This window comes from Aspergillus udagawae (genome assembly GCF_001078395.1).
Source record: "Aspergillus udagawae IFM 46973 DNA, scaffold_4, whole genome shotgun sequence".
In the NCBI taxonomy this organism is placed as follows: domain Eukaryota; kingdom Fungi; phylum Ascomycota; class Eurotiomycetes; order Eurotiales; family Aspergillaceae; genus Aspergillus; species Aspergillus udagawae.
The window spans coordinates 2,987,878-3,015,821 of NW_025091267.1; the positions used below are offsets into that span (position 1 = coordinate 2,987,878).

Genomic DNA, 27,944 nt, shown 5'->3' on the forward strand with positions numbered 1-27,944 from the left:
AACATAGAACGTCATACACATCTGACCCAGCAACCTAGCTCAGGAAAAACCTTGCTAATAAATAAATCACGCCTGGTTATCTACCAACGAAAAGCGGCGCATTCATTGTCGAACTTACTTACATCGTCCCTGCATGATCCACCGGAATGCCGAAACCCAAGGCTTTCTTGAAGGAATCCAAATCAAAGAAGAAAGCGGCGCAGAGGGTAGTTATATTCTTCACCATACGCACCACAACTATGCAACTGCTGATATCCGACAGGCACCAGAGACTGCTGATGAATTTCTAGCGGGTATGTAATCGTGTCGTCCGCCGAGTACAGTCTAGTCCATTCATACTGTGGAATATAACCCTAATTCTTCTGATTTTGTCCAGCCGGAGTCGAACAGGAAGAGGGCGGAGAGAAATGGCGTGCTGGCGATGCTGCCAAATCCTTGCGCTTTTTCATGCGGGCAATCGCAATTTATGACGAAGGCTTGCAGAAACATCCTCAGGCGTTCGACCTGGCCTATAATAAGTATGTCCGAACCTTCTGCTGAGCAGCTACGTCTCTGCCGTCAATATGCCCAACGGGAGAACCTATGTTCTGTTCTGACAGCTCTTAGAGCACGTCTCCAATATGAAATCACCCAGCACCCTAAATTAGCTGCCCAATTACCAGCTCCATTGCTGGATGCCTTGCAGATAGCGTTACGATCGCACAGAGAGGCCCTCAATCTGGAACAGGACAACGCAGATGCACTCTTCAACACCGCGCAAGTGCTCACGAGTCTTGCAGAAGCAGGTACCGACACAAAACACCCATCCGACGAACAGCTCTCGGAAGCAATCAAGCTTCTTCAAGAGGCCATAGAACTTTTCCAACGTTGTCTCGTGCTGCAAGAGATGCGGTACACCGAAATGCAAGAGCAATTGAAGCAGATGGAATCAGGGTATATGGGTCCACCTGAGGAGGAAATGAAGCAGGCTCAAGAGATTATGGATAGTGCAGGCGAATCAGATCCTTCAGAACCGCACGAGCAATGGGCGGCAGTTATTGAGCCGGTGACCAAAAATACTCTCGTTGATACGGCCGTGGCGCAATTGGATACCCTCACTACACTCAGCAACCTGCTGACGTTTAATCCTGGAGTGGGACTTGCTTGGGTTGAAGAGTACTCTTCTGATCTCCTACAGAAGATTCCAGTGTATCTCGAGGGGTCAGAAAGACGATATGAGGCGTCTTTGGCTCGAGCCAAGTTTATATGCGCCTTGAACGAGCTGGTTTATCGCAGCGGAAGGATCGAGGTGGAGACATATCACAGAGAAATCATGCGTGCCTTTGGACCAGATTTGGACATCTCTACCGATCCCGACGGTCTGTGCAGTAAAGCTGATGCGCTTACATCTTTCAACACTGCACTCACTGACCTCCCGCCTTTCCATGACGCTGAGGCTCTTGCGAGATCATTGGACTTGAGATGGCAATCTTTATCAACTGCACTGGACGCATTGACCAAAGCTTCGAAACTCCCTGACGCAAACAACCTGCCGAAGATTCATTTGGCCAGGGGAGATGTAGAGATGCATAGGTGGAGGCTCGGACTGGCTCCATGGGAGTACGCCGTGGCGGAACAAAACTCCTCGACACTACTGCAAAACGCTCAAACGTATTATCGAGGCGCTGCAGCACTAGCAAGAAGAGACGGAGCTATGGAGGAAACAAGAGATGGGACATGCAAAGAGGCGATCGCAGCCGCTCTGGGAGGCCAGAAGGATAAACTGGAACAGCTCAAGGCGGCCGCCCCTAAAGAGCTGACAGCTGTTGCTCAGGACGTGGTGGAGGACGGTCTGTTGGCTCCCGTGGATATGGAGGCTTTGTTGTCGTAACCAATCACAAGCACCCATTCATGAATCAGAGAAGTAAACTTTTGTCACTTGCACAAAGTGTACAGTCACCTGGACATCTGTTCATATCTCTGGCCTGGCCTTGACTTCTTCGTCCATCTTGAATGCCTCCTGGCGAATGTCATTCTCCTTGCTGAAATGCGAGGCTGCAGCCGCAGCACCTTCTACGTCAGCAACAATAGACTCGAGACCCGACAGTAGCCTTTCGATCTCCGCTCTTTGGCCTTGTATATGCTGGGCTAGCTCTGCGTTCTGAGCTTCGGTTGCCTGAATTCTCGCGTTCAGGGATGATTGGGCTTCTTGCAGGTAAGGTGTCAGATGCGCGCGATATAGTTCGTCCGGAGTTAACGTATGCGGACTATATCCAGTATCAAGTGGTTAGCAGACGAGTAGCCCAAGAACAACCCATAAATCAGCATCACGAAAACATACGCTACACGACTTTCGCCTTGACCATTGTCCCTCCTATGCCTTGCCTCCCCGACCAGCCGATCGAGCTCATTCAGATGCCTTACTGCGTCACGTTCACGTATGATATCGTCAAACTCCGCCTTCGCGCTCTCCTCGAGCTTCGCGTTGAGTTGTCTCCATACTGACTCCAAACTAGCAGGGACATGTTTCGCAGGCGTCGGAAAGCACCCCGAAAAATTTGCGTATGAATTTGCGCGCAACGTTCGTGCGAGGGCCTGGCCGAAGACTTGCTGTAGACGCGACGCGCGTGGGCCTGGTGTGAGAGGGACAGGAGCCGGAGGAGGCGGGGAGGGCGAGATTGCCTGTCGTAGTTGATTGGCATTGGTAGATTGAGTATCTTCTGCCATTTTTGCTTCAAGGCAATTTCTTCTTGTTGTAATCTTGCAGACAGGTTGGCCCGGCTAGCGATGTTGAATGAGGGGTGTGGGACATTGAATCGACGAGGAAGGGGTACTTGATAAACACGTGACATTTATGTACATATCCATGCATCGTCCCGCCCAGCCCGATATGGATTTCCCTGTTCGCAGACAGGACCAGGCATTGAATTATGGTATTAAATAAAAAAAAAAGGAAATATCAAACTACAGAAACTATCCTGGGAACCATTACTATTTCAAAACATATTAACCCGTCAATGCCCGAGTGCTGTCGTTCCCATGAGAATGGAGGCTTCCGACAGCCCCATGCCCAGTGCTGATGTGTTGGGATGGACCTCTCTTTACTGAATGTCGCAATTTGATTTTCGCAAAAGCCTCTTTGAATGCAGGCCAGGAGATCGATATGTAGATGATACTATTCCAAAACCCTTGCAGCGGAAGGACGAAACTGGACGTATAATTCAAGCCGAAGTTGAAGTTGTCCGGACAGATCAACGCGTACAATCTGTTGATCGTGGAGGGTACCTATTCCAAATATCAATATTAGTCAGGACTGTTACTCACACCATCGTTGATGATGCTGAACTGACCCATGTGACAAGCAGTGCGATGAAGAAAAGCATCGCATATTTGGTATAAGCCCAAGCGGCCGAGTTCACGTCTCTCGCCGTCGCGCGACGCTGAGCGTATGGGTCATGCTGGCTGCTTCTCAAAGTCCGCATTGGCACATTCTCGTCGTTGCCAGAGGCACTGCCACCTTCAATGGTTACAGAGTACGGCGAGTACGGGTTGAGGTATCGATGCGGTATATGGCTGGCACTCGTGATTGTCAATCGGTTGGATTCACTTCCAGAATGTGTGATCTCGCTGGTGACATGTATCTCTGTCTTTTTGGAAAAAGCGGGCTCCATAGGACTGTCAATTTCGCCGCAAGAATCCGAACACCCGGCCTCCTCGAGTTGCCGTCGTTTTTCGAAAATCACTTTGCCAGCACGCAGATAAATGGCAAATGTCAAAGAAATGACGAACCAGACTGGACCATAGAAGACCGCAATGCGAAGAAAATCCCAGGGGAGCGAGACCCAGCACCAGAGCTGTTAAGCGACAACGAGTTAGAGACTCTGTACAGCACTGATTCCCCTACGACAACGTTGCACTTACTATGGCTGAGCCGTAGACCTTTCCTCGAGCCTCGGTTTCTATGAAGAAATAAACGAATGCCGGGAGGAAGGGGAGGCCATAGCAGAATAGCACGTATTTCCACTCCAGTTGTCGCAGCTGTTCTGAGTTATATTTGTAAAAGAAGGTCAAGTAGACATTGCATGCCATGGCAAGAGTCCACAACGCATCAGCGGGCATGAACCTGCGTCATGCGTACATCAACCATCAGTATATGAGCTATGAGCACCAGACACCGGGGATCTGGCCGAGCTACTGACCATTGAATCAGAAATGCCTGGAACTGGCAAAGGCAGCCGCGTGTCCCGTAGGCGATGCCCGACTGAGAGATCATCGTGGCTACATTTGCCATGATATTTCCCCATGACGCATAAAATACGAGACGATTGATCGGCTTGCGAAAGGAGCTCGATGCGAGGAAAGAGATGATTATGATACTTGTTCCAGCGAGAGAGATCGCAGAGCATATGCGTTCTGTCGTTGATATGGCGAACAATTCTCGCTGAGAGAGCGACATGACGCCAAGAACATGCTGATCAGACCGGCCACTATCCAAAGATCTTCGTCACAGACTTATGCAAGGAATGGAAAATAACCAAAAGGAATGAAATAAAGGAAGAAAAGATGGAAGGGTATACAGTAATAGGTACGATCCAAGGTCTCACCAGAGTCTGTGGCACACTTGGGCGCTGGAGGCGAATCGACTCATTGGGAAACCTAGTCCATAAATGTGTGTGATATCAAGACTCTATTTTAGAGTTTATCGAATCAATATTAGACATGTCCCTTCAGGATTCAGGATTCGGCCCATGTGGATAACATAGCCACTGCTCGGCAGGGGTTTTAGTCTGCTCACATGCACTTGTCGAAGGAAGACAAACCATGTTCGATACCTAATAATGAATTTCGAGGGCTACCAATAAGAGCAGAAGGACTGCGTCGTCAACGGAGCCGGAGCAAAGCATGAAACGAGTCGGTCTTCTAGATTTTCTTGAGTCGACCAATCCCAAGTCAGAGATTCGGTTGCTAAGCTTATGCTGCTTTTCTCATTCTTCTTCCATGTGGTCCGGTGGAGCAGGGGAAATTTGCGGGGATGTTGATCCCCGAGTCTGTTCTCTGTACCCCTCTCGTATTAGATCTAGTAGTGTTATTCTAATGGACAGGAAATACGAACTGGATGATTCATTATTCAAACTCTGGCCAACTAAAAAGTCGTTCATAGAATCAACACAAGGAATTGATCCTCCATCATCAGGAGTAAGTAACTATGAATAGAGGCTGCTTCCATGGGAATAAAACAGGGGACGCAGGGCGAAAGACACAGGAAAAAAGAAATCCACCCCTGTCTTATGCATGTCAAGCCTCACAAGCTTCTTTCAGCGAAGATGGAGGAAGAAGGCTGTGCACATCCATTCATCATCTTAGAATAAAGGTGAGAATTGACGATCAGCACCTAATATGTACTCTATAGTATCTATCTCTGGAGTGGATCAGTCAATCTTTTATGTTAAGGTGAATCGAGCCGACGCCACACCTTTCTATTGTACCTAATTGTGGCCCACCCAGCTGAACTTGTGGACAACGATGTCTGACTGATCGAGTTTTCTATTTGACTGTGGATAGAATAACCGGACTCCCTTAATCATGCAAGGAGTTGGCGAAACTTCGAAGCTATCAAAAACTACCTAACTGTCCGGTCATAGCGCTCTTTCTTCACCTTGCACCTTGCGGCGTCTACGTATCAGATTACAACTCGGAGCAAAAATAAGCGTATCTTTACTTGCGCTTCAAAGATACCACTTAGTACAGTACTTGAAAAATGGTAAAGCTTTAAATAAAACACAAAACGCTATTCACAATGCCCTACAGGTCGGCTGCCTTTGTCTCTTGCAAAAGCCAAACGTGCATATCAAAACGTCAAAAGCTGCCAATATCAGCACTGATGTCCTTCTTCGGGTATAACGCCACGCTCCCGCATTTTAAACCTATAACCATCATCTCATTGTGCCCCATTTGGAGATATGAATTCAGCAGGAGCAAAATGTGGTAAGAGGAGACGATTTGATCGGGGGGTTCCCTGACAAATTTAGTATGCCTGCTGTGGTGGGACCATCCCTCCGTAACCTCCAGCCATTTGTTGCTGTTGCTGTTGTTGCTGCTGCTGCTGCTGCAACTGAGCCTGTAATTGAGGTAGGTCATGGAACCAAGGATGCTGCAGCGCGTCCGCTGCACTAATGCGCATCTCCGGCCGTAATTGAAGCATCCGATTCAGCAGATCGAGCCCGAGGGGGTCAATCTGAGGCAGAATAAGCCCCAGATCTTGTGTCGCATATACGTGGAAATTCGGTTTGTACTCCGGTAGCTGAGAGATACCGGGCCACGAACGCTCCGAAGGTGTGCCCATCAGACGGAAGATCTTCTGCAGTTGGTCCTCGTTGGTCGTCCCGGGGAACAGAGGACGGCCGGTGTACAATTCTGCCATGATACATCCGGCGGACCAGATATCAATGCTTGTGTTATACGTTCTGCTGCCCAGCAGCACGTCCGGAGCACGATACCACAGCGTCACCACTTCGTTGGAGAAGGTGTTAACAGGAATGCCGAAAGCACGGGCCAGGCCGAAGTCGCCCAGCTTGAGCTGACCCTTCTTATTAATGAGGAGATTCTGAGGCTTGAGGTCTCGATGGAGAACCCGGTTCTCATGACAAAAGGCGATGCCCTTGAGGAGCTGGTGCATGAATGACTTGATCGTGGCGTGGTCCAACTGACCTCGGTCGCCTCGCGTATCCATGTACTTCTTCAGGTCCTTATCCATATACTCGAACACAAGCATGAGCTTGTTCTCCGTATGAATCACATCATAAAGTGAAACAATACTCTCATGCTTCAGTTCCTTCATCAACGAGATCTCTCGAATGGCTGTCGATGGTGTTCCTTCCTCCGAATCAAGGTGAATCTCCTTCAAGGCCACCAGCTCGCCGGTCTGGCGGTTGCGTCCTTTAAAAACCTGTAAAGATAGAGATCAATATCGCTGGGAGAATTGAATGAGATCCGCAGGCGGGGAAGCGGAAGGAGGATCGAACGTACGGTAGCATATGTACCTTCACCCAGCTAGAGACGAAGCACAATTAGTACTGGCCTCCCTTTCCCAATGATTAATGCGGTCATAGAAACCTCACACACCTTTTCCAGCTGTTGGAAAGAGCTGGGCTGCTGCGCCTTATCCATCGTCTGAGAAGAAATGGTACCTCTGTTTGTGACGGACGTCTGTTGGGTCGAGGCTTTTGGGCGTTGGTTACTGAAAAGAAAGGATTTTGGAGACACAAGGGTAGATACGATTTCAGAAAAAGAAGAAGGGTTGTTGTACTCTGAACGAGAATCCCTTGCGGTTCTGGATGGGGTCCGATAGTCCATGCTCGGAGGTGATCTGATCGCAATTCGTTTGAACCAGCCCCGCGCGGCCTATCTTGGGATGGCAAATCGCGGGCGGTTGCTTATCCACCTGGGCGGCACTATCAATAACGTCTCCAGCACTTGTACCTGACCAATCTTCCTTCTATGTAATCGAATCTGAGAGATTTTCACTATTTAAGTACATATTTTATTTGTGGCATTCGAAGGTGTTCTAGGAAGGCCCAGGTTCCGTTGTGCTTCTTAACAAGGAACTGTTTCTTGGGTACATAGATGGCCCTAAGTGTTAATTATCTGTAATTCTATGCAAATATGAACTTGTTCTGAATATATCCAGGGTACATGGCATACAGTTCCCGGCTCTATACGTTCATCCGTAATTGAAATTGGGAAGCAGCGACACCACAGGAGGAAGAATCGCCTCGGACGGAAAGCTGCAACGGACATGCGAGGATGAGACATCGCTACTCGTCCCAAATAGGACCGATTCATTCCTGACGCCTCCCAGATTGATTATGGCTATAGCCATCCCTCTCCTGTGGGCTTTCTCAACTAATCGCCATGCTGAATACGTAGCAAGACTGCTTCCTAGAATCAGTAGTCTCCCTGCATCATCGATGGCCTCTTCAGCAGCGGATTTCACTCCAGGGTCAATATTTTCACCAAACATGACGACCGCAGGTTTCAGAATGCCAGCTGTAGATGAAGGGAGCCATGCCCCATCCTTTTCCACTTCTACCCTGGCCTGTGTGCCGTCCTTCAGTCTTGGAGGGTTCTCCAAGCAAGTAGGACAAGATGGGTACCTAAATGTGGAGTATGAAGCCTCAGCCAGGTCCACGTCACCATCTGGATTTAGCTTAAACCCCTTCCGTCTCTGTTCTTCCGGATTGTTGGTGTCGAACGCTCCTGCGTCGACCATCCGGGCAAGAAACTCCGCCCAGGCGGGGTTGAGCCTCTCGAGTGACTTCTGAAACTCAGCGCGTGAGAATTGGTTTCGACAGCTAGTGCAGACGACAGACCTCAGGTGGCCATGAAGCTCGACGGTCGGTAGCTCGGGATGTGCAAATGAGTGGAATGAGTCAACATTCTGCGTCACAACGGAACTGATGAAGCCCTTGGCGCCGAGGTCCCGGATGGCCCGGTGCGTCGAGTTGGGCTGAGCTTTCAACAATCCAGGCCACCCAACAAAGCTTCGAGCCCAGTATCTTTTGCGAGACTCGTGCCGTGAAACAAATTCGTGAAAATATATAGGTCTGTAGGATTTGTTCGTGACGTAGGTGCCGTTTTCTCCTCGATAGTCGGATAGTCCCGACGCTACCGAAATACCAGCACCAGTCAAAAGAACGGCCTGCGAATGTCGGCCAACATCCACTCCGCGAAGGTACGGGGATGGAGGAGCTGTGAAAAATGATAAGACGGCATTGATCGCTCCTGAAAGTGTGCTGGCAGATGGCGGTACAATGATTGGTGGAGGCAGCGGACCAGTCAAAGGTATACGGATCGAGGGTTTCGTCATTGAAGACGCATTGTTGGTCGAGGGAAGCTACGCAGATCGAAGCGATTGTAAGTGATTGACCTGTTGTGCTATCCGAATGGTTCAGTGAAATACGCAGAGATTCACTTCCATGGGGACTGGATAGCTTTATTGTGGTTGAGCCGTGGATATGATGTAACGAGTTAATCGCTGCATAATGACTAATCTTGATGTCACATGATGTGATGGTGTCCAGTGTGCGAGCTGGTATTAAACTTCTGCTTGCAAATTGACAGAAAGAATAGAGAGCGTAAGGTTTCTAGACGCAGGTGAAGACGAATTTATAAATTTATTATTGGAAAGCAAGCCTTCTACACGAGTGAAGTCCGACATCTGGTCTAAAGAACATAGTATGGGTCGGAATTTCCCCGGATATTAGCACGTGACTGATCCAGAGCAGAGTCTTCGAACGTCACTGACGCCTTCATTCCCAAATATTATTCGAATTCGGCGTGCTGAAAGCATTTCCTTGTCTTTAATAAGCAGTTCTTGAGTCGTCTGACTGAACTGGATTCTGGTCCAGTTCGTCGGCTTCGTCCTCTTTGGACATGTTTCCCTCCCAGGCTGGCAATCTAGATCTAGATGCTCTAAGTGGTATTTGCGGGTATGATTCTAAGCTCTTCGCTTCCCATTGTAACAAGACGGGAGGACTGGTGCGGGAGGTATCCTTACAGTGATTACTGACTGGCGCATATAGGTCTATTTCCATTGCCTGCTGGGTTGTGGTTTTCTCACCGCAGATCATTGAGAATTTCCGTCGTGGCTCTGCTGATGGTCTTTCTCTACTCTTTCTCGTGGTCTGGCTAGCAGGGGATGTTTTCAACATTCTTGGTGCCGTCCTTCAGGGCGTGCTACCTACAATGACCATCCTCGCCGTCTACTACACCCTCGCAGACATTGTTCTTTTGGGCCAATGCTTCTACTACCGGGGATTCACGCTGCGGGATGAACTGTCTAGTCCCGCTTCTCCCGCAGAGATCATCACTGAAGATGAGCCTTCGCCGAGTAGAAAGGCAACCGAGCGTACCTCTCTACTTCCTCCAAAGTCTAACGGCCACTCGCATCACGTCCAAGCCCAGGAGCCTCGCTATCAGTCTGGTCAGGCGGGCTCAGAAGCAACAACTTCACAAATGCCGCCATTACCGTCGCATTCGGGCCATCGGCGACACTCTGCAACATCCTTTCGAGAGATTATCCATCCGAACATCGACGCGACACATCTGTCACCTGTAACACCCTTCATCGAACCGCCTTCCAAGAAATCTTTGTCTGCTCGACGCATTTCCACTCTTCAGACTGTCCTTTTTAACGTCACTGCCGTTTCACTTGTCTGCGCTGCTGGAGTGCTGGGCTGGTATGTCAGCCCTAGCTCTTCCAAGAACGAAGAATCAGGATCGCCTGGAGATGACGGCGATTCATCCTCCCTTACTTTCGACACCCTAGGTCAGGTGTTTGGCTATCTCTGCGCCGCCCTGTACCTTGGCTCACGCCTGCCCCAGATTCTTCTCAACTACCGGCGCAAATCTACGGAAGGGGTTTCACTGCTATTTTTCCTCTTCGCATGTATCGGCAACCTGACCTACGTACTGTCTATCCTGGCTTATTCCCCGGTCTGCAAGCGACACTCTCGCCACTCTCACCACTCTCACCACTGTCGCCCCGGAGAAGCCGCTGCGCTCTACGGCCGATATGTGCTTGTTACTCTGTCGTGGCTGATAGGGAGCTTTGGAACTCTCTTGCTTGACATGTGTATTTTCATTCAATTTTTCTTATACAAAGAAAACGGAAACGGGATAGATGAGATCAGTGCCCGTGACAGATAGGGGGGTGACTGATACCGATATAAATCGGAGACGGATCGGAAAAAGGCGCTTAGTGTGGAATTGTTCCTATGGGTTTCCGCTGCTTGGTTCACTGATTATGATACTCTGCTCGCAAAATGTATATAGCTCTGAGAAAGAAGAGAAGGTTGTCATAATATTCGTTAAAAAGGTATCTCTTGGTCATATTATAGCCATACGGTGAATTTGCATAGAAAGGACGACACCCGAAGAAGAACACCCGCTAGATGCAATGCGTACCCAGTCGTAATGCTGTCAACGCTTTTCCCTCCCAGACAGTCTACTGGAAACTGGATTAGGTGAATTAGTCCTAGCTGTGAGCATGATCGACTTAGTCACTTGGTGGCCGTGCTTCCACTTTGCCTTGGCCCACTTCTTTCCAGTTGGTGCTCAGAGACGTGCCTTGGCTCTCCACGTAACTCTTCACCATGGCCCGACGGGTGTCCGGGTCCGCGTTGGCGTACAGTTTCTTAAAGAAAGCGTCCACTGGATCGCCAGTGCCGTAGTCAGAGTCGATGGAATCGGCGCCGTCGGATTCATCGCCACTGTCCTCACCAACTTTTGCATCTTTTTCAGCGTTCCGATCCTTATCCTTGCCTTTCGACTTCTTCGCTGTCAGGGTTGATGCGACTTTATCCCAATCTTTAGCGCCGTGGCGAGATGAGGTTGGGTAGGAAGGTCCGCTTTCCGCTGCGGGGGCTACTCCTACAACGGCCTGTCGATCAGAAAGTTTGGCGCTTGACGATGACGCTTCCAATGCGCCCCATTTCTGGCCCGCTGTCTTTTTGCGTAGGAGAAGTTCGATCTTTGTTGACATCACAGAAACCTTTGATGCAGATGGATCAATCGGTGCGAACAGAGGATCCAGAGTAAAAGCGTAGTCCGCGCCGGACGGGAGCGGGAATTGAATGGCAGCCTGCAACGTTTCAACGGTCAGCTCCGGATCAATAGCATGAGATCTGGGTAAAAAAGAAAAGGGGGTCACTTTTATTCCACATACAGATTCATCCTTAAGTTCGGTGTCAACGCTGTCCTCGGGCACTCCCTTAATATAAAGTGTCACGACAACCGAGTCATGAGACTGATACCACTCATGCCGAACCTTCTCCGCTGAGGGACCAATGGATGGTGAAGCGGTGGGCATGGCGGCTGGAGCCTTGCTTATTGTGGCCGGGCTCTCGGTTGTGGGAGAGCTTGATTTTGTAGAATCTGTAGCCTTGACGTCCACCGACGTAGTCTGTACCTGAGTACTTCCCTCCTCGACTTTACCAGCCTTGAAAGCATCGAGTTGCTTCTTGAGGTCCTTTTCAGATGGAATGGACACACCCTTGGGAAACTCTTCGATGGTGACCCTTGCTTTCTCATCGCCCTCGGCCAGCTTGCTCAGCTTTCCCTTAACTTTCAACGTCCAGATGGGAAGCTCCTGCTCATAGCCTTTCTTGGTGGAGGAACGAGCAGCACCTCCACCAGCCATTGCATCCTTCACTTTCTCTGACCTATCTTGACCTTCTGTAGTGGTGCCAATCTTGTCCTGAATGGTGCTGAACACGAAAGCTGCGTCGCCGTATCGCTCAAGCTGATACAGGACGATGCCGCGTCTCATTTGTGCAGACAATATAAGCTCGCGTTTCGCTCGTTCTCGAGCAAGGGTAAGCGCAATTTCAGCATCTTGAAGCGCAGCGTGGAAGTTGGGACCTCCGTCTGCGGGCTTGAGGCGTGAAAAGGCAGTCGACCTCTTGATATAGTAGACTGGGGCGCGGGGAAGCTCCGTCAGGGCTTGGGTGAAGTACCGGATGGCAGTGTTACAGTCAGAGTTGGCTAGGGCCTTGTCGCCCTCTGCCGCCGCGTTCATTCTGCTGTTCGGCTAGAGCTATTATTCTCGCTTTGAAGATCTCCGCACTTAGCTTGATTGAGAAGACGGCTATCTTGCCAAAAGTTATTTCTGAGTAGACACTTGAGGTCGCCTCGGTTGAAAACTGACTCTATGGAAATATTCTCGTATAAGGAAACTCGCTCTTGAGCTCGCTCTTAAAGAAAATGAAAAGAGTATAGCTTATCTATAGCTCTTTCTTGGTAGCTTGTTGATTCTATGACATTCTTTTGGAGACGGAGACTTCGGGGAGCACACGTGATGGCGTTAGCCCGATCAGGCAACTCATCCATACAAATCCGCTTGGTAGAAGGTATTATTATATTATTAAGATTAGCATTCCACTTTAATACAAACAGCAATCATTGCTGATTCATTAACAGTAAGTCGCATATGGTACAAGCTGGAGACTCTGCGTACTATCCAGGCGTATGAAGGAATTGGCTCAAATTTCGGCTCACATCAGTTCTTCGTTGCCGAACTTGCGGCTGTAAAGACCCAGAGCTCGAATAGGCCAGTAGAACTTGTAGTTGGGATACGAAATCATGCTAGGACCGGGTCAGCTATTGCAGGGAAAATGAGTCTGCAAACACAAATACTTACCAAGATTGGTTGAAAACGCCCTCAATGGATTCTTGCAACCACTCCCCGTTTGGTTGCTGCCGTGACATAAGCAGCTTCATGGCTTTCTGGAGTGGCTCCTTGTGCGGATATCCCGCCTCCATTAGCGCAAGACAAGCCCAAGCAGTTTGCGTTACTTGAGACTTTTCATGTTGAACGTACACATGTTTCTCACTGCTGAGATAAGACTCACCCCATCCTCCGTCCTCCTTTTGCTTGGAGAGGAGGAACTCGCAGCCACGGCGCGCATACTCGCTGGTCTCGTAGGTTTCCCCGATACTGGCCAGGCTCTCTAAGGCAAACATGGCGGCATAGGTGAAGCAGATTCCCCAAGATCCGTACCAGCTTCCATCCCGTCTCTGCACGCGTTTGATATATTTCACAGCCTTGTCTTTCGCGGCCTTGATCTCGTCGGCCCGGTAGTCAGGGTAAAATCTGCTGAAAAGCGAAAGCGCGGTGACAGAAGCGGTGGTACATTCGGGATAGTCATAACCGATCATGATTCCGCCAAACACTTCCGCAGCATTGAGCCACTCCAGCTTCTCGGAGCCACGGGTGGTTTCGTACTCAGTGAAGCCACCCGAAGGATTTTGCATCAGCAGTAAGCAGTCGACACTGTCTTTCAGTCGCTCCACGGAGATCAGCTTTGGATAGTTGTGCATCTCCTGTAGTTGGATTGCCGACCGCAAGCCCTCCGCTGTGCAATCACTAACTGTATAGCCTTGTGTCTTGTTACTGAACGGCCACGCGCCCTTCCGGTGTTGACGGTAACACTTTTCTTGATCTGGGACGTTCTCCCGAAGCTGATGATCTTCAAGGAACTCCAAGGCTTTGGTGAGCATTGGTCGCCACTTGGGGTCATCTGCGAAACCGGCGACGACAATAGCTTGCGTGATGAAAGCGGTATCCCACACTTGGACTCCATTGGTTCCATTCATCAACATGCCTTCGTTCTTCATCCACATGTAATCGTTCAGACGCTCACGATGGCGACGAACTGAATAGCTGTCTGGCCCATCATGGACATAGCAAGCTACCATGTTCATCGGGTTGCTCACAGGGCCTAAGCCTGCATAGTCCGTATTCTCGTCTTCCATTCTAATCAACTCCCAGGTCCAATCCTCTGCGCGTTTCACCAATGCAGAAATTCGGAGGTAGGGGTTCCACACCGAGACGATAAGTTGGTTGAGCAGGTTTAAAAGCCAAGTCTTGGGATAGTAATTATCGGCTTCATGGATTGAGTTCCGGTGGCTTGCAAAGTTGATAGTGTCGTAAGGCTGGGTGTACAGCTCCTGGCGCAACTGTTTCGTGAGCGGGTCCAGAGGGTGGGTGAATTTCTTGGACCATAGGTACGACATGGGCAAGAACACTTGACGTATATGGATCCACCACCGCCAAGGTGCAAAGGGAACCCAGTCCGGAAGCAGCCTACGCCATTGTTAGTCTCTTGTGGGTGTTTTACATGGAAATACGCAGGTGGAATGCAACGTACCAAATTTCAGGCGGGACAGGATTGACGCAGTCCCATTCCATGACACCGAGGACACTGAGCCAGAATTTCGCCCAGTGAGGTCCATATACGGCGCCGCCAAACTTATGTAAGAGCCCACGGGCTTTGATCATACGAGGATCGTCTTCGCTGACACCAATCAAGCGCAGTGCCACGTAGTTCATGCAAGTACCAAAGACAGAGCTATGCGCCTCAATGTGCAAGCCCCAGCCGCCGTCTTCCGGGTGCTGACGAGCAAAGAGATACCTTTTAATCTCAGTCGCATACTCCGGCGGGATCGGAGTGTTGGTCACGTAGTACGTGATGATGAGGCCCGGCAGCAAGAACATCGGACCTCCGTACTCACAGGCCCAATTGCCTGGAGGAAGTTGCAATTTGGAGAAGAATTCCAAGCCATTCTCAGCACATTGCAGTGGAGTTTTTGCTTTCGGCAGCTCTGGAAGTCCCTGAGGTAGAATAGTCAGTTCTGCGTATGGCAAACATGCGGTTCGTGTCGGCAGGGGGGAGAGGGTTACCATAGGGAGTCCCAGAAAATGCTTGTCAGCGACTGATTGAGGCCATTTCTCGTTCTCTTCATCAGACTCCAGGTAATGCCAGGTTTGGCGTCCCCGATCATCTAGCAACCTCCATCTTGAGTAGTCTGTTTTGAGGTCTCCCTTCTCATCAGAACTCAAGTGACCCTGAGCTGCAGTTCTCCATGGAGCAATGGCGCCTCCCGTCATTGTCAGCCTTTTGAGAACTGCAAATTCCAAAATTCTACCGTAAATGCTGAGGCCTATTTATTACTTTTTATTTGAATGTGCAAAACGATGAACAGGGGAAATAGTAAATAAAAAAAAAATATAAAAAAGGGCACCAATGGTTAAGAGCAGATCACATGTAGATCCGGGATGTTGATATGCATATGCTTAGTCATCAAGGGTAAGTTACAACTTAGATAACTAGCATGCGCATCAGGCAACACAGTTGAATCGTTGCTCCCATCTGTATCTTAAGGATGGAAATTATGGATGGAACAGAAATTAGCGCTTTGGTAGCCAGACTAAAGTGTGCAGAAGTCGTTTCGTTGACCGCGCTACTGAGTATATTCTTATTCTCGCCCAAATTAGAATCTAAATAGTGGCTGGAGACAAGAAATATAGTTCTTCGAGCCTGAAAGAATCGGAATTTATTGAAGCAGTCCAGAAAGACTAGATAAGATAAAATAGGACTTATCATGGCATCAGCGAGGATTACTGGGTTCAGTAAATGACGTGAGGCCCCCGAGTCCCTTCAGTGCTGTCTCGACTATGTAGTCACTTGACTCTTGCCCGTGAACTCTTTTCCTCAATCTATCGAGACACGTAGTATACGACCATGAGCTGACTGCTACCAATGGAGAATACACTGGACAATGCTGAATCGAGCTCAGTTAGACTGTTCACGAATCAGAAGCAGTCCCAGAAAGAGCGAGTTCAGACGTTTATTGACAATGCACTCATAGAGATTCTCGACGAGCTACGGACGCCAGACGGTCGACCAACCTTGACATTAAAAGGAAGATCCAGAGGAGTTTCCTTTTCCATCAATCCCGATAACCTCGCTCTGGAAACCGAGGAGAAAGAAATACGATCATCCTACAGCTGGCCGGGTAGGAATGCTTATGAGGCTTGGAAATTTAGTACGGAACATCATTTTCTTTAAAGATCTGGATCAAAACTGAATTTGTTAGCTGCTATCATCCAAGGAATAGCAGTTATCGCGGAGGCAATCCAAGCTGGTCTGGTAGTTTCCAAAAGGTATCAATTATCTGAAATTAAGGCAAGCCTCGAGCGCTGGCTGATTTGAGAAACAGAGACATATATTACAGCGATCCAGCTTGTTTCGGTTCTCAGCAAATTGTTGACACGATAATTGATGATATTGCTCATACGGTTGGGGTTGATAGACGGGCGTTGAACGTGGTAATACAGTCAGGTCGACTATTTGACTCGAATGTGCAGCTGAGATGGCACAGGAAGCGGTAGCCAAAGGGCTTGTTGCGGGATATTATCGTCTAATGACCAAAGCTGGTGAAGTAGTGGACGCTCGCTTATCAACCAAGGTAGTTCAAAATATTCACCCTTCTCCCGGGAATGATCATGACGATGAGATGAGCTAGGATGTCCTGATACCGAAAACGGAAGACATTGAAGCAATCGACACCTCCGAGGTGAAATGGGTCTTGATCCTGGAAAAAGAAGTAAGAGAGGATATATCAGCACGTATGTCACGCTGCCCACAGCGTGGTAACAGACCATTCCCAGGCAGTCTATCGTCGACTCTCGAGAAGCAGCTACCACACTAGAGCGGCGGCAGGCAAAGGTGTATTGGTAACAGTAAGTTTCCCACGGCTAGAACCACGGTGTAGAAACCGACGGTGAAACACAGGGAAAAGGATATCCGGACCTGAGCACGCGATCCTTTGTTCGAAGACTGCTTGATGAGACTAGACATCACCCCGAGGAGAAAGTCCCGCGCTTTTACGCTCTTGTCGACAGTGATCCCGATGGCATGGCAATCATGTCAACTTATAAATATGGCTCGATGGCGCATGCGCGCGACAACGAGAAGCTCAATGTTTCCAAGCTTCGCTGGCTGGGACTCCGAACATCAGATGTCATTGGAGGTGCAGACTCCTTCGGGGACGAGGCTTTCATTCGCCTGAGCCCGAGGGACAGAAAGAAGGCTATTGCAATGCTATCGAACAATCCCGTGTGGGCAGAAGATGGGCCAGAGCAGGAATGGCGCGCAGAACTGCAGCAGATGATCATGTTGAACTTGAAGGCGGAGATTGAGATTCTTTACGATCGGCAGGAAGGACTTGAAGGGTGGATTGATAAGAAGATGACTACTCCAAGCTGATACAACGGGACAAAGGATTGTCGCTTCGAAGCCGAATTTATAAAGTTTTCGATTGACAATTGATGGAATGTAGAGGAAGCAAGAGGTCTATTCCGCGTCAACCTGTTACACAATAAGAACAAATATTAAGCCGAAAGCGACATGCTGAGTGATATAAATGATTGAAAAGAACATAAAAAGATATCGGGAACACACCAGAAACGCCATTTATCCGACCCAATCTCATAACCACCCAAGCTTCGATGCTAGGAGTGCCACATGTAGTGACACAAACCTCGTACCGGAGCATGGCTCACGACTTTATGTACAGCCCCAGGAATAAATACCTTATATCTCCATACAGCCCGTCCGCACGTTGTTCCCTACAGACCCAAGCCTTTCCTGACCTCATCACGAACCTTCCGTTCATACTCGCTTCTGCGTTCTCTCCACATTTTTGCCGCCTCGATGTTGGCAGGACTTTCGTCATTGGGTTCTGCCAGCATACTCATGACGGAGATTAGGATTTTTTCCACACTCTGGATGGGCGACCACCGCTCGGATGCATGCTCGTAATGGTTTGGATCATCGCCGGGAGGATGAAGAATGGATATGCAGACGGTTCCGTTGGGATAGACTGTTGGGAGGTCATGTCAGTCACCGCATGGACTCGATGTTGAGTGAAGGAATACAAGGAAAGTTATTTCTCACCATTCGGATGCCACACCCCACCACCGACAAATTTCATTGTTGGCGGGCTCAGCGGGTAATCTTTGGGAAACTTGAGCTCTGCTGCAAACACGCCTCCTTCGTACGGTGTACCCTCAGGACCTTGAATCAAGGCCTCCCAGTGAAACATATCATCCTCGCTGACCGGACCGGCAGTGATGCCCTCGGGTGGGTTTGTTGATAAGTTCTTATACTCGTGAAAGAGACGTTTCTGTGCGACGGACGACATTGTGTAACCGAAGATCCAAAATCGAACGAAAGGGGTGCGAGCAGACTTTTGAGCGGTAGCGACAAGAGAAGGAAAAGCGTTGAGTTTGTAGCCGAAGCCGTGGAAGTGGGCTGCGGAGAAGTGGTGATCGGTGTGGGGTCAAGGATCCCGATTCTCCAAATGTGGACGCTTTCTGAGTAACTTCTAGTTATAGTTAAGCCTGCAAAGAGTAGAGCGGCAGGTCTAGAGATGGAGGATCAGTGGAAGGATTGGAGAATGCTGCCGGAGGATATTAGTCCAAGTACTCCATAGCGGACCACAGAAATGGAAACGGGGTTTACTAGTTGCCACCCGACAAGAATCTACTATGGCTTTCCCCGAGGATCGGCCCGCAAGGACTGAAGACCGATCAGAAGTTTAATATGAGTCGCTGATTGCTGCACCTAATGAAAGGACAAGGTAAAGAAGGGCTTGACAGTCTCACATTGAAATAATATATTCTTATAATACATTATTAATCTACAAGGGGCGATCTATAATCTAAATGGAGAATGATCTCGAGAGTTCCCATTGTTAACGAGAACCAAGAGAAATGAGCAGATACAACATATGCCAGGGGTATAATCTTATCACCATCATCAAAACCAGTCATTGTCATCATTCCCTTCCTCGCCCTCATCATCTGGCTCCTCAATGTTCCAGGGATCTTCAGGCCCGCGAGAAAAAGGATCCTCCTGGTCCTCGGCCCATACATCCCCATAAGGGCCTGCTTGACCGGGGACTGACGATTGCTGGCCTGCCGAGTATGGCTGCTGCTCGGGTGAGGGAGGATGCTGAGGATTGCTGTCTCCAGCCATGCCTCTTGACAACGCATCGTAACCAGCCATCGCACCCGCACCAGCAGCTCCTGCAGCAGCACCTTCGGCAATTCCTCCAGCGGCGCCCGCCCTGCCAATGGTGCCCGCGGCCGCCTCACCTACAGCTCCAGCTTCGCCGGCAGCGGCACCACCGGCAGCGACCTCTCCGCCAATGCCAGGGAACCAGATGGGCATGAAGCCAAAACCGCCAGCACCACTGTGACGACTAAAGTAATCGAAGTCAATGCTGACCGCAGTGGCCAGCATTACTGCCCGTTGATCCAGCGTCATTCCAGTGGGCGCGTTTGCTTGTGTGGTCGAATCCTCGGGTCCAAGAGCCGCAGAATCCATGCGAAGAGCATAAACACCTGTGTCTGTGAACAATTCCCGCGCGAAGCCAACGAAATTTCGATTGACTGAGCCAATGAGTCGGCTGTCTGCCGAGCGTAGAGAGAAGTCCCATGACAAGAAGGGCTCATCGACATAGGCGAACTGATGGTATTCCCCAACACCTTGGCCGCTGTCACTGGTCTGCGTCAATTGCATCTGCTGCGAACTCGATAACCCAGTATGTGAAAGAGGTAATCTCTGAGTTCCCATCTCTGTGGCGTCAACAGGGGAGTGATGATAGGTGAAAAGGTTATATTTCCGCCGCAACGGCGCCCACTGCTGCTGCGCTTCTCCAATGACACGCATATCCTCTAATCCCAAAGATGAAACGCGTGCATTTGAGCCCCCTGTAGCTTGGACAAGTGACCCTGAAAATCCAGTCGGAACAGCAGTTGAAGACGAGAAGGTGCTTTTGACAACATCAAGAGGGTCGTATACCCGAATGCGAGAGTTAATCCAAGAGAAGGGGCGGTGAAACTGAAAGGCGTTAGAAGTATCATTCAATCCACAAAAGGATATAGACTTACTCGAAGCACCTCGTTTTCGTGCCGATCAAACACGTGCGTCACAAAACTTCGATGTGTTCGAAACCACTGTCGCGCCATCATATTTGCCATGCCTTTCTCTTGTTCGGCCATGTAGCCGATATGGTTTCCATTTGCATCCATGATGACGTATTTGTTCGCCTGTTCAAATCCGCTGCGAATCGCTAGTTAGCTTTGACTTTGACATGACCTTCCCCTGCGGTATATGAGGCTGCATACATCATCACATTCATCAACTCAAGCTGTCTTTGTATGACCAAACCAGAATTTGCCAATATCCCCATGGCCGGATGTGTCTCTTTGAGCACGCCATTGGGATCTTCTGGTATATGAACGGGAGAAAGTAAGGTGTTCTGGGCGGGGTCGTAGGTCGGATTTGGCCTGTTCGGTTCCGTACTTGTTTGTTCAAATTGTTGTGGAGAGTGTTCTCCTCTGTTATGTGCTATTGGCCTTGATCTCCGTGTCAAATCTCGCGGAACTCGAGGGCTCCGACGTCTTCTTGTGAATGAGCTCGCGAAAGCAGGGCCAGGCGCTGCCACCGACCCTATAAGAGGTGTTCGTAGTCGTGAGCTCCACATAAAGGTGGTTACTCGAAGGGTGTGAAGGAATGGACTTGACGTATGTTGGTTTCTTGAGTGTTAGGTAAATCCGTCGGTAACTTCCGCAATTGAAGACGAACACTTTTCGTAGCTCTCGAGGAATAATGTGGAAGAAATGTCGAGCTGTGGCGGTGCAAAGAGGAATGACGAAGTTCCATTGTACTCTTGTACCGCACGGGATTAAGCGGAGATAAGAGGCCACGCAGAAGAAACCAGAAGAGGTGCACAGTCAACAACAAGTGTCATGATTATACCCTTTAACCCGTCATGAATCCTACAAGGCCCTGATGAATCTGAGACCCATTCAGATTTTGTAGAGAAAAGAATTATTGTTCTCACTCAACTGGAACGTCTCGTAGTAGTGACCGAGCTCATGACAGTTCCACATCATGGCCGGCGAAACGAATGGCTGAGAACGCTGGAATGACACTGAATATACGTAGCATAAAGTCTCGCTGCAAGAAACAACTTTGCCCCTGCTGTTGATGCCCTACTCAATTCGTATGATTACAATAGCCCTTTCCGAGCCAACTCAATTTTCCGCGCCGCCTCCCCAGGTTTGTAGCCTCCTTTCGAGATGCAGACAGCACTTCCTTCGCCCAATTCAACCTTATCTTCGACACTTGGATGCGCACATGGGCAATGATGAGGAAAGTCAACGCATGCGAGCGTCCCCGGACAGAGGTATTTGTTGCAGTTGGCTGAAAGCGGCGAAACAAAGGTGTTAGCTATTTTGTCCACAATTTTTAATTGAAAGCCAAGATCCTGTGAGACAACTCACTTCCTTCCCATAGCTGCTGGTATCTTAAACTGTCGCTGGCAGAATTTTGTGTGCCTTGTTGATGGTGTTCTTGATGACCACCTCCAAACATGTGCTCGAAGAACTGGAATTGCGCCTGAGCGACAGAGGCCAGAAGGAGTAGAGCCCCGAGGCATCTAACCCAGCTAGAAAGCATAGTGTTGGTTACTTTATTATAAAGAGCTAGGTGACTTATATGGAGAAGAAATGAAATATAAGAGATTCAGTAATTGATAGCTGAGTCGACAACAAACCATCGTCCCTTGAAGCCAGCTATCTCATCGACACGTGACTCTCCGCCAAGATTTTGGAAAAAGTCGCGGATTTCCAACTGTGATGAGCTTCCGCAGTCCTCCCCAGTTGGGCATTGGAGTGACCACTTTCTGTGCAGACCACAATGTTACAACCCAGACTGTTAGCGCCCTTCCGGGCGCTCGAACGCACATTTGCTTCTTCCCTCCGCTCGTCGCAGGCGATACACCACCCGCCTCGATCTTCGCTACTATTCCAACGAACCCCAATCTCCGCACCGTCTCCGATCTCGAAATTCCTCCTCCCTCTCTCTCATGTCCGTCACGCCTCTCATGCTACTCAGGGTACTGCAAACCGACACTCCCGTGATCCAGCTGGGAAGCGGCTCGGCGCGAAGAGAACCGGTGGTGAATATGTTGTCCCCGGTTGCATTATCTTCCGACAGCGCGGAACGAAGTGGTTCCCCGGTGAGAACTGTGCGATGGGCAGAGATCACACCATCTACGCCACAGAGGCTGGCTATGTGAGATATTACCTCGATCCCGAGCGGCATCCGGACCGGAAGTACATTGGTGTCTGCTTCGAGAAGGAAGGAAAGCTGCCCACACCACGGAACGCCCCAACGAGACGGAAGCTGAACAGAATCGCGGTCACTCGCCTCCCTGATGGCCCAGAAGCCGTTGCTCAGTCAGATTTGGTTGCAACTATTGAAAATGGCACGATGGTCTCCAGCGTGGAGGCCGCCAATGCCGCCACAGGCCCCCAGCTGCGTCCTGGATACATGTACCGTGAGGCGAACTGGCAGATCGGTCGCGCTGCTGAGAAGGCCGGCATCACCGCCAAGCCCTATAGACGCAAGAATCGCTGGCTGGCCTGGAGAAAGAGGCAGGCTAGGGCCGATCGTGCTGCCCAGATGAAGAGCCTTAAGAGCAATAAGAAGGCTGCGAAGAAAGGCAAGGGTGGCCGTTAGTTGATTGATAAGTTCTCTTACCTTCGGCAACATATCATCAGAGCTCTTTGTATTACTCATTCGCGGGGGTTTAAGGTGTTTCTTGTATTATAGAGATTGTCATATGGACCAAATTACCTCAGATAGTACGATGTGTCCGAATCCTCGAAGTAGCAGCAAACAGGATCAGAATCGTAGACCTGAAATGTATTTGTTCTCTAATGTGGTTTGTTCCAAAGAGTGAGAATAAGATGCTCTGTCAAGAAACACGCATTTGGAGAGGTATAGCAGAAGAATGCAGGGGTATCTGTACAAGTCTAGAGCATTGACGGCTCGCTCCGACGTGGGAATATCACATCCATTAACCAAACAAAAAGCTCCAGCTTCCGATGCATATGATGCACAAAACCCACAGCGACATAACAAGATAGGACGGCACGGAAGGCTGTCAAGGAAGGAAAGAGGGAGACATCACTGCCCGAACAGCCTCCCGAGTATGAGACTTTGACAAACAAACTCATTGCCCACTATTTTGACACTGGTACTCAAGCCAATATCGCTGCCATCGATAGACTCAACCAGCTCAGTCCTTTTACGCTTCTTCGTACCTTTGAATGACTGAGACTTGACTGTACCGGACATTGAAGAACCAAGAATCGTGGCCTTTGCTGATGCCATCTCATCGCCGTCGACGTAGATCCAATCCCAGGTGCATCCAGTGCCAGCTGCGGCCTGCTGGTCCAGGCTTGCTCTCGCCGACTTGAGGTCAGGCACACGCTCAACTCTAGAAGCACCCAAAGCGTACGTGAGGAAAATGTATGCCTTTCTTCTTTCTTCATCTGATCGCCCACCGCGACCCATGACAAGTAATACCGACTGGTCTTTGAGTAAGTTGGGCCGAGCTGCAATGGTATCCGGTAGTCGCGCTGTTGTAGCCGGATAAGGAGCCAAGTACCTTGATTTCGTTGCTCCATTGAGATATATAGATTCGCCCGAAGGGAGCAAGTATATTTCCCAATCCAGGATTCGGTTTTTGGCAATGCAGTCCTCAATCCAGCGGTCTGATAGACATGGTATATTCAAGGCCAGCGCCTGCATGTATTTGGGGCGGCGAGAGTGCTTATCAGCGATGAGGCAAGCGAATCCCACTTCTTCGGCATTAGCTGCCAGACGGAACTGGTCATTGTCACAGTTCGCACCTGGCGCTGGTGATTTTGTTGGTGTTGTGAGCGGTGCGTGCCAAGGTAACTCAAAGAGCTCATTGAAGCCGTCCTTCAGGATGCTCCCATCGTTGTCCAGGATCATCTTCGTGATACGGGATTTGGCTTCATCATTATCACCGTAGGACAAAGCGAATACCATGCCCGCGAAAATACCGTTCAAGAAGCGAATGCTTCGCGGTAGCCGAGAACCCGGAGATGCTGGCGTAGTATACCTGTCAGAAGGCGTTTGGAGCCTGCTTTCGGAATGCGTAGCTTCCAAACTGTAGGTGAAAGCTCGGTCTTTGAGCTGATTCCACAAGATCGTGTCCAAATAGATCCGCGCTACGGGAACCTTGATGAGATTGTCAGGCCCCGTCAGCCCACCGGCTGGGAGGCTCTTGCGTTGCTTCGGTCCGAGTAACAAAGTAGTATACCCGTATACATCGGTGACTGGAAGGACCCCGTCAGAGGCAGCCTTTGTGAGGTCCTCAGCGCTAACCCTATCCTCAAAGCCGCGAATGATATGCGTCACCTTGGGGACATTGGGCATGTCAACCTTGACGGCGTCACCGATTTTCAATTCCAGTCGTTTCACAGCGCCTATCGGCACTTCAATGGGAACGCTATCTTCAAACTTGACCAAGACTCGCGACTGCGAGATGCCGGGTGGCTTGCCGACACAAGTTGCAGGATAATATGCTCGTTTCTGGCCACTCCAGGGAGCAATGACTTGATTCAGCGCGATCGAAGATTTGTCTCCATGGAGCGGACTGACTAGATCGGAGTCGTCACACCGCATTGGCTCTGGGGTCTTATCCTTTATTTTCTCCCTTTTATCTTGTGGGACCTCAAGACTTCCCTCACAAAGGCCCTCTCTTTCTTCAGCATCCACATTCATATTCTCTGCCGGTTCCAGTGGGTGAGGCTCTGAGTCTGCCTCAGCACGAGGGCGAGGAAGCTTTTTCAACCTTTCTTTGCGGGAGACGTGATATTGAGGAGTGTCCTCCACCTCCCATACTGTTCCCATTCGCTTGGAAGATCTTGATCTTTTTATGAAGCTCGATTCAGTCTTGTCCACGAACTCTTCGGTTTGCAAACTCTGTCCCGTGATCTTCTCGCCATTTTGACATTGAGCATACTGAAAACCGATACGAGGCGTGAATGGTAATATCGGATCAGACGCATATACATTCTGCCTAATTCCACGCCGCTTTTTCCTCGGTGGAATTGGGGACGCGGAGACTACAGAACTAAATTCCTTATCATCAGCTGTGAGAATACCAATATCTTCATCGACGAGAGCAGTTCCAGCTTGAGGCGAAGCATCGGCAGCTATCTCTGTTAGCGCCCTGCGCTGTCTCCCACTTGGGCTCGAGAGAATTTTGGCAGTGGAGAAAGGCCTAGCTGGGGTCGAGCTCTCAGGAACAAGTGGTTGAGAGTGACTGACGCGCCCTTGCTCAGTAGGATAAGCAGGGGGCAGGTCATCATCCTCCTTATCCATAGGGTCAATATTCACATCGTCTGCCCAGCTCGGATTGTGTAATGTGTTTGGACTAGTCTCGGGAATACTCGTCGTCGGGATTACATCGCCGAAGCTCCTGGGACGCTGGGGAACAGGTGTTTCAGCCACGCGAGAGGGCATAGAGGAGGATTTTTCACGAGGATCTACTCTTGCACTCTTGGGTTCGGCTCCCTTGGCCTTTCGGCTGGCTGGATTGCTGGATTGCGTTGTCGCAACTGCCTGGGCTGAGGATGCGTCCCTTGGAAGCTGACTGGAGGAGTCGTGACAGCTCGCTGAGCTTGACCGACTACGCGTCGTTGCGAAGTTAAGATGGGCGGGGTGTAGCACTTGGTCTAGTTCACACTCTGGGGGAGGCGGAGACGAGCGCAATGCTAAAGGCCTTGTGGGGGAAGAAATAACCCTATCCGGGTCAGAGGGATCACCATGGTATCGGACCCGAGAACGAGGCCGTTCGCTGTGATGCCACGGACTATTTGTGATGATGTTACCCTGCTGCCCATGGTCTTCTTGCCGAGGAGACTGTTGAGAATCTTTCACAACCACTGTTTCCGATATTGCTTTAGGCTCGTTCGCTTGTCGGTCAGGACTACGAGACAGTTGAAAATTCTCCTGGCGCACTGAGTTGTCGTGTAGAGAAAGTGCCGGAGAAAGACGGTCATGCGCAGACGCTGTAATAGGAAGACAATGTAGCGAATTAGCGTTGCAGGTCTCTTTGTCTTCCTCGGTCGAGAGACTGGGAGCTTGTTGAGTAGGTTGAGATTGTGCCAAGTTCCCACCATGTTCAGTTTGGGCTTCCCTAATTACACCCGATTGAGACGCCGTATCAATTTTGTGAGGGTCGGCAAGGGAGGTAGTGCTTTTCACCGGATCTGCCTGATCTCGTTGCTTCAACTTGCTGGATGGAGAAGTGGTTTCTTCGCCGGCTCGCCGTCGGCTTGACGCTCTTGCCGGGGCTGCGACTCCAGCAAACTGCGCCGAAGCTTCTTGATTGATCGCTCTCTGGCGGATGATACGCTCCACAAAACTAGGTTCCTTTTCAAACTCGCCGTCGCTCTGATCCTCGGCATATATGTGCTCCGCAGAACGTGTCATCCTTTCTTGCAAAATCCTGTCACGTCTTGCCTGAGACTCTTTCATGCTGATGTAGCCCATTGGTGTCTCGGAGCGGTCTTGTGGAAAGGTTGCGGCGAGCGCATTCAGTGGAGAAGATAGCACGGTGGCTAGCGGATGACTTTGAATAGGGAGATTTGGAGAAGGTCGGTCGGACATGAGGTCGGGCTGTTGACCATAAGCCAATGGAGACGATGGAGCCTGTGTTGCCCTGAACACCTGGCTCAATGCCATGATCCCACCGCTTGATTGAATGTCCGATGCGAGAGGATTCTTTGAAACACATGGGGTCTCGGAGTTGGAACGCTCGGATTGGCCTAATTTGAAGGCTGTCGCTGGTGTGCTCGTCAAGAACCGCTGAGATTCAGGGAAGAGGTCCGGTTGGTAGCGCATGGGTGATGATTCTCCTAACTTGGAGCTGTTTTGCTCTTCATTGTCCTCTGCATTGTCGATACCGGGACATGTGTTCTCGAACCCAGACAACAAATCTATATGACCACTGTCACCCTCGCGCAAAGTCATCAATGTAGCCCGCTCCACAATATTGCTGTCGGACGCATTCCTAGCAGCATCCTTGTTTTGTCTGATCATATCGTCAAACACCGACTGTGAAACGACCTGAGTGTCTGACGGGACACCGTCCACGGAACCCATCTTCGCGGTATGTCCAACGGGTAGAGGACTTTCCGGGGCGTCTTTAGACCCGGACAACCGTTTCCGGTCATTCAAAGGTACAGCAGCATGCTCTTCTCGAGGAATCGATCTGGCCAGCAACTTTCGAACGACTTCCCGGTTAGTGGACGATCTATCAAAGTCCGAGGTTTGGTTATTTTCGCGAGTATTATCATCAGGTACCCTAGGAGGAGGAGAATCGATCGTCTCCAATTCGTCCAGTAGGAGTTGGGATGGTGCAAGGTCCTATCGAATGATGATTGGTGTTAGTACGAACGAGGTCAGGAACGCCACTGAGTCGTTGTCAACTCACCAGCCCCAGCGCGACGCGTTGCAGCTGTACAATGTCGATGCTGTCGTCTTGTGTCTCCATTATTTATCCCCTCCATAGAATCTTAAAATGCTAGACGCGAATCATTATTGTCCCTATCAGGTTATAAAATCCTATATAAGCGTGCAATCAGCATTATCATCCTTGCTTCATGGACCGAACCAGAGAAACGCGAAACGCGAACCCACGTGACTGTGGAAACAATACACATA

At 49.9% G+C, this 27,944-nt stretch overlaps 13 protein-coding genes across 13 annotated transcripts; 4 read left to right on the forward strand and 9 right to left on the reverse strand.

Annotated features, from left to right (window-relative positions):
- Positions 1-146: 146 nt before the first annotated feature.
- Aud_006405 (uncharacterized protein) lies at positions 147-1,870 on the forward strand (the record flags this gene model as incomplete). Its single annotated transcript, XM_043291306.1, has 4 exons — positions 147-206; positions 263-293; positions 377-518; positions 607-1,870. 4 exons carry the CDS (start codon positions 147-149, stop codon positions 1,868-1,870), a joined length of 1,497 nt encoding a protein of 498 aa, XP_043147241.1.
- Positions 1,871-1,951: 81 nt separating this feature from the next.
- On the reverse strand, positions 1,952-2,706 carry Aud_006406 (PMF1/NNF1 family protein; the record flags this gene model as incomplete). The annotated part of the gene is made up of 2 exons (XM_043291307.1): positions 1,952-2,246; positions 2,321-2,706. 2 exons carry the CDS (start codon positions 2,704-2,706, stop codon positions 1,952-1,954), a joined length of 681 nt encoding a protein of 226 aa, XP_043147242.1.
- Positions 2,707-2,985: 279 nt separating this feature from the next.
- Aud_006407 (putative cAMP receptor-like protein) lies at positions 2,986-4,435 on the reverse strand (the record flags this gene model as incomplete). The annotated part of the gene is made up of 4 exons (XM_043291308.1): positions 2,986-3,264; positions 3,330-3,833; positions 3,901-4,102; positions 4,179-4,435. The coding sequence occupies 4 exons, from the start codon at positions 4,433-4,435 to the stop codon at positions 2,986-2,988; spliced, it is 1,242 nt and encodes a 413-aa protein (XP_043147243.1).
- Positions 4,436-6,004: 1,569 nt separating this feature from the next.
- On the reverse strand, positions 6,005-7,146 carry Aud_006408 (cyclin-dependent serine/threonine-protein kinase phoA; the record flags this gene model as incomplete). Its single annotated transcript, XM_043291309.1, has 3 exons — positions 6,005-6,925; positions 7,006-7,029; positions 7,102-7,146. The coding sequence occupies 3 exons, from the start codon at positions 7,144-7,146 to the stop codon at positions 6,005-6,007; spliced, it is 990 nt and encodes a 329-aa protein (XP_043147244.1).
- A 553-nt stretch (positions 7,147-7,699) lies between these two features.
- Positions 7,700-8,845, reverse strand: Aud_006409 (putative SIR2 family histone deacetylase; the record flags this gene model as incomplete). The annotated part of the gene is made up of 1 exon (XM_043291310.1): positions 7,700-8,845. One exon carries the CDS (start codon positions 8,843-8,845, stop codon positions 7,700-7,702), a length of 1,146 nt encoding a protein of 381 aa, XP_043147245.1.
- A 566-nt stretch (positions 8,846-9,411) lies between these two features.
- Aud_006410 (PQ-loop repeat-containing protein) lies at positions 9,412-10,686 on the forward strand (the record flags this gene model as incomplete). Its single annotated transcript, XM_043291311.1, has 2 exons — positions 9,412-9,467; positions 9,561-10,686. The coding sequence occupies 2 exons, from the start codon at positions 9,412-9,414 to the stop codon at positions 10,684-10,686; spliced, it is 1,182 nt and encodes a 393-aa protein (XP_043147246.1).
- A 349-nt stretch (positions 10,687-11,035) lies between these two features.
- On the reverse strand, positions 11,036-15,427 carry Aud_006411 (lanosterol synthase; the record flags this gene model as incomplete). Its single annotated transcript, XM_043291312.1, has 6 exons — positions 11,036-11,620; positions 11,705-12,560; positions 13,036-13,122; positions 13,178-14,623; positions 14,688-15,151; positions 15,221-15,427. 6 exons carry the CDS (start codon positions 15,425-15,427, stop codon positions 11,036-11,038), a joined length of 3,645 nt encoding a protein of 1,214 aa, XP_043147247.1.
- A 652-nt stretch (positions 15,428-16,079) lies between these two features.
- Positions 16,080-17,588, forward strand: Aud_006412 (putative meiosis-specific topoisomerase Spo11; the record flags this gene model as incomplete). The annotated part of the gene is made up of 7 exons (XM_043291313.1): positions 16,080-16,365; positions 16,417-16,483; positions 16,540-16,648; positions 16,702-16,788; positions 16,846-16,926; positions 16,991-17,062; positions 17,115-17,588. The coding sequence occupies 7 exons, from the start codon at positions 16,080-16,082 to the stop codon at positions 17,586-17,588; spliced, it is 1,176 nt and encodes a 391-aa protein (XP_043147248.1).
- Positions 17,589-17,950: 362 nt separating this feature from the next.
- Positions 17,951-18,525, reverse strand: Aud_006413 (E2 ubiquitin-conjugating protein UBC7; the record flags this gene model as incomplete). Its single annotated transcript, XM_043291314.1, has 2 exons — positions 17,951-18,204; positions 18,279-18,525. The coding sequence occupies 2 exons, from the start codon at positions 18,523-18,525 to the stop codon at positions 17,951-17,953; spliced, it is 501 nt and encodes a 166-aa protein (XP_043147249.1).
- A 617-nt stretch (positions 18,526-19,142) lies between these two features.
- On the reverse strand, positions 19,143-20,874 carry Aud_006414 (scramblase family protein; the record flags this gene model as incomplete). The annotated part of the gene is made up of 3 exons (XM_043291315.1): positions 19,143-20,228; positions 20,279-20,450; positions 20,516-20,874. The coding sequence occupies 3 exons, from the start codon at positions 20,872-20,874 to the stop codon at positions 19,143-19,145; spliced, it is 1,617 nt and encodes a 538-aa protein (XP_043147250.1).
- Positions 20,875-21,402: 528 nt separating this feature from the next.
- lcl2 lies at positions 21,403-21,851 on the reverse strand (the record flags this gene model as incomplete). Its single annotated transcript, XM_043291316.1, has 2 exons — positions 21,403-21,596; positions 21,677-21,851. 2 exons carry the CDS (start codon positions 21,849-21,851, stop codon positions 21,403-21,405), a joined length of 369 nt encoding a protein of 122 aa, XP_043147251.1.
- Positions 21,852-22,091: 240 nt separating this feature from the next.
- On the forward strand, positions 22,092-22,916 carry Aud_006416 (mitochondrial 54S ribosomal protein bL27m; the record flags this gene model as incomplete). The annotated part of the gene is made up of 1 exon (XM_043291317.1): positions 22,092-22,916. The coding sequence occupies one exon, from the start codon at positions 22,092-22,094 to the stop codon at positions 22,914-22,916; it is 825 nt and encodes a 274-aa protein (XP_043147252.1).
- A 450-nt stretch (positions 22,917-23,366) lies between these two features.
- On the reverse strand, positions 23,367-27,774 carry Aud_006417 (chromatin-binding protein RAD9; the record flags this gene model as incomplete). Its single annotated transcript, XM_043291318.1, has 2 exons — positions 23,367-27,647; positions 27,715-27,774. 2 exons carry the CDS (start codon positions 27,772-27,774, stop codon positions 23,367-23,369), a joined length of 4,341 nt encoding a protein of 1,446 aa, XP_043147253.1.
- Between the last annotated feature and the right edge of the window lie 170 nt (positions 27,775-27,944).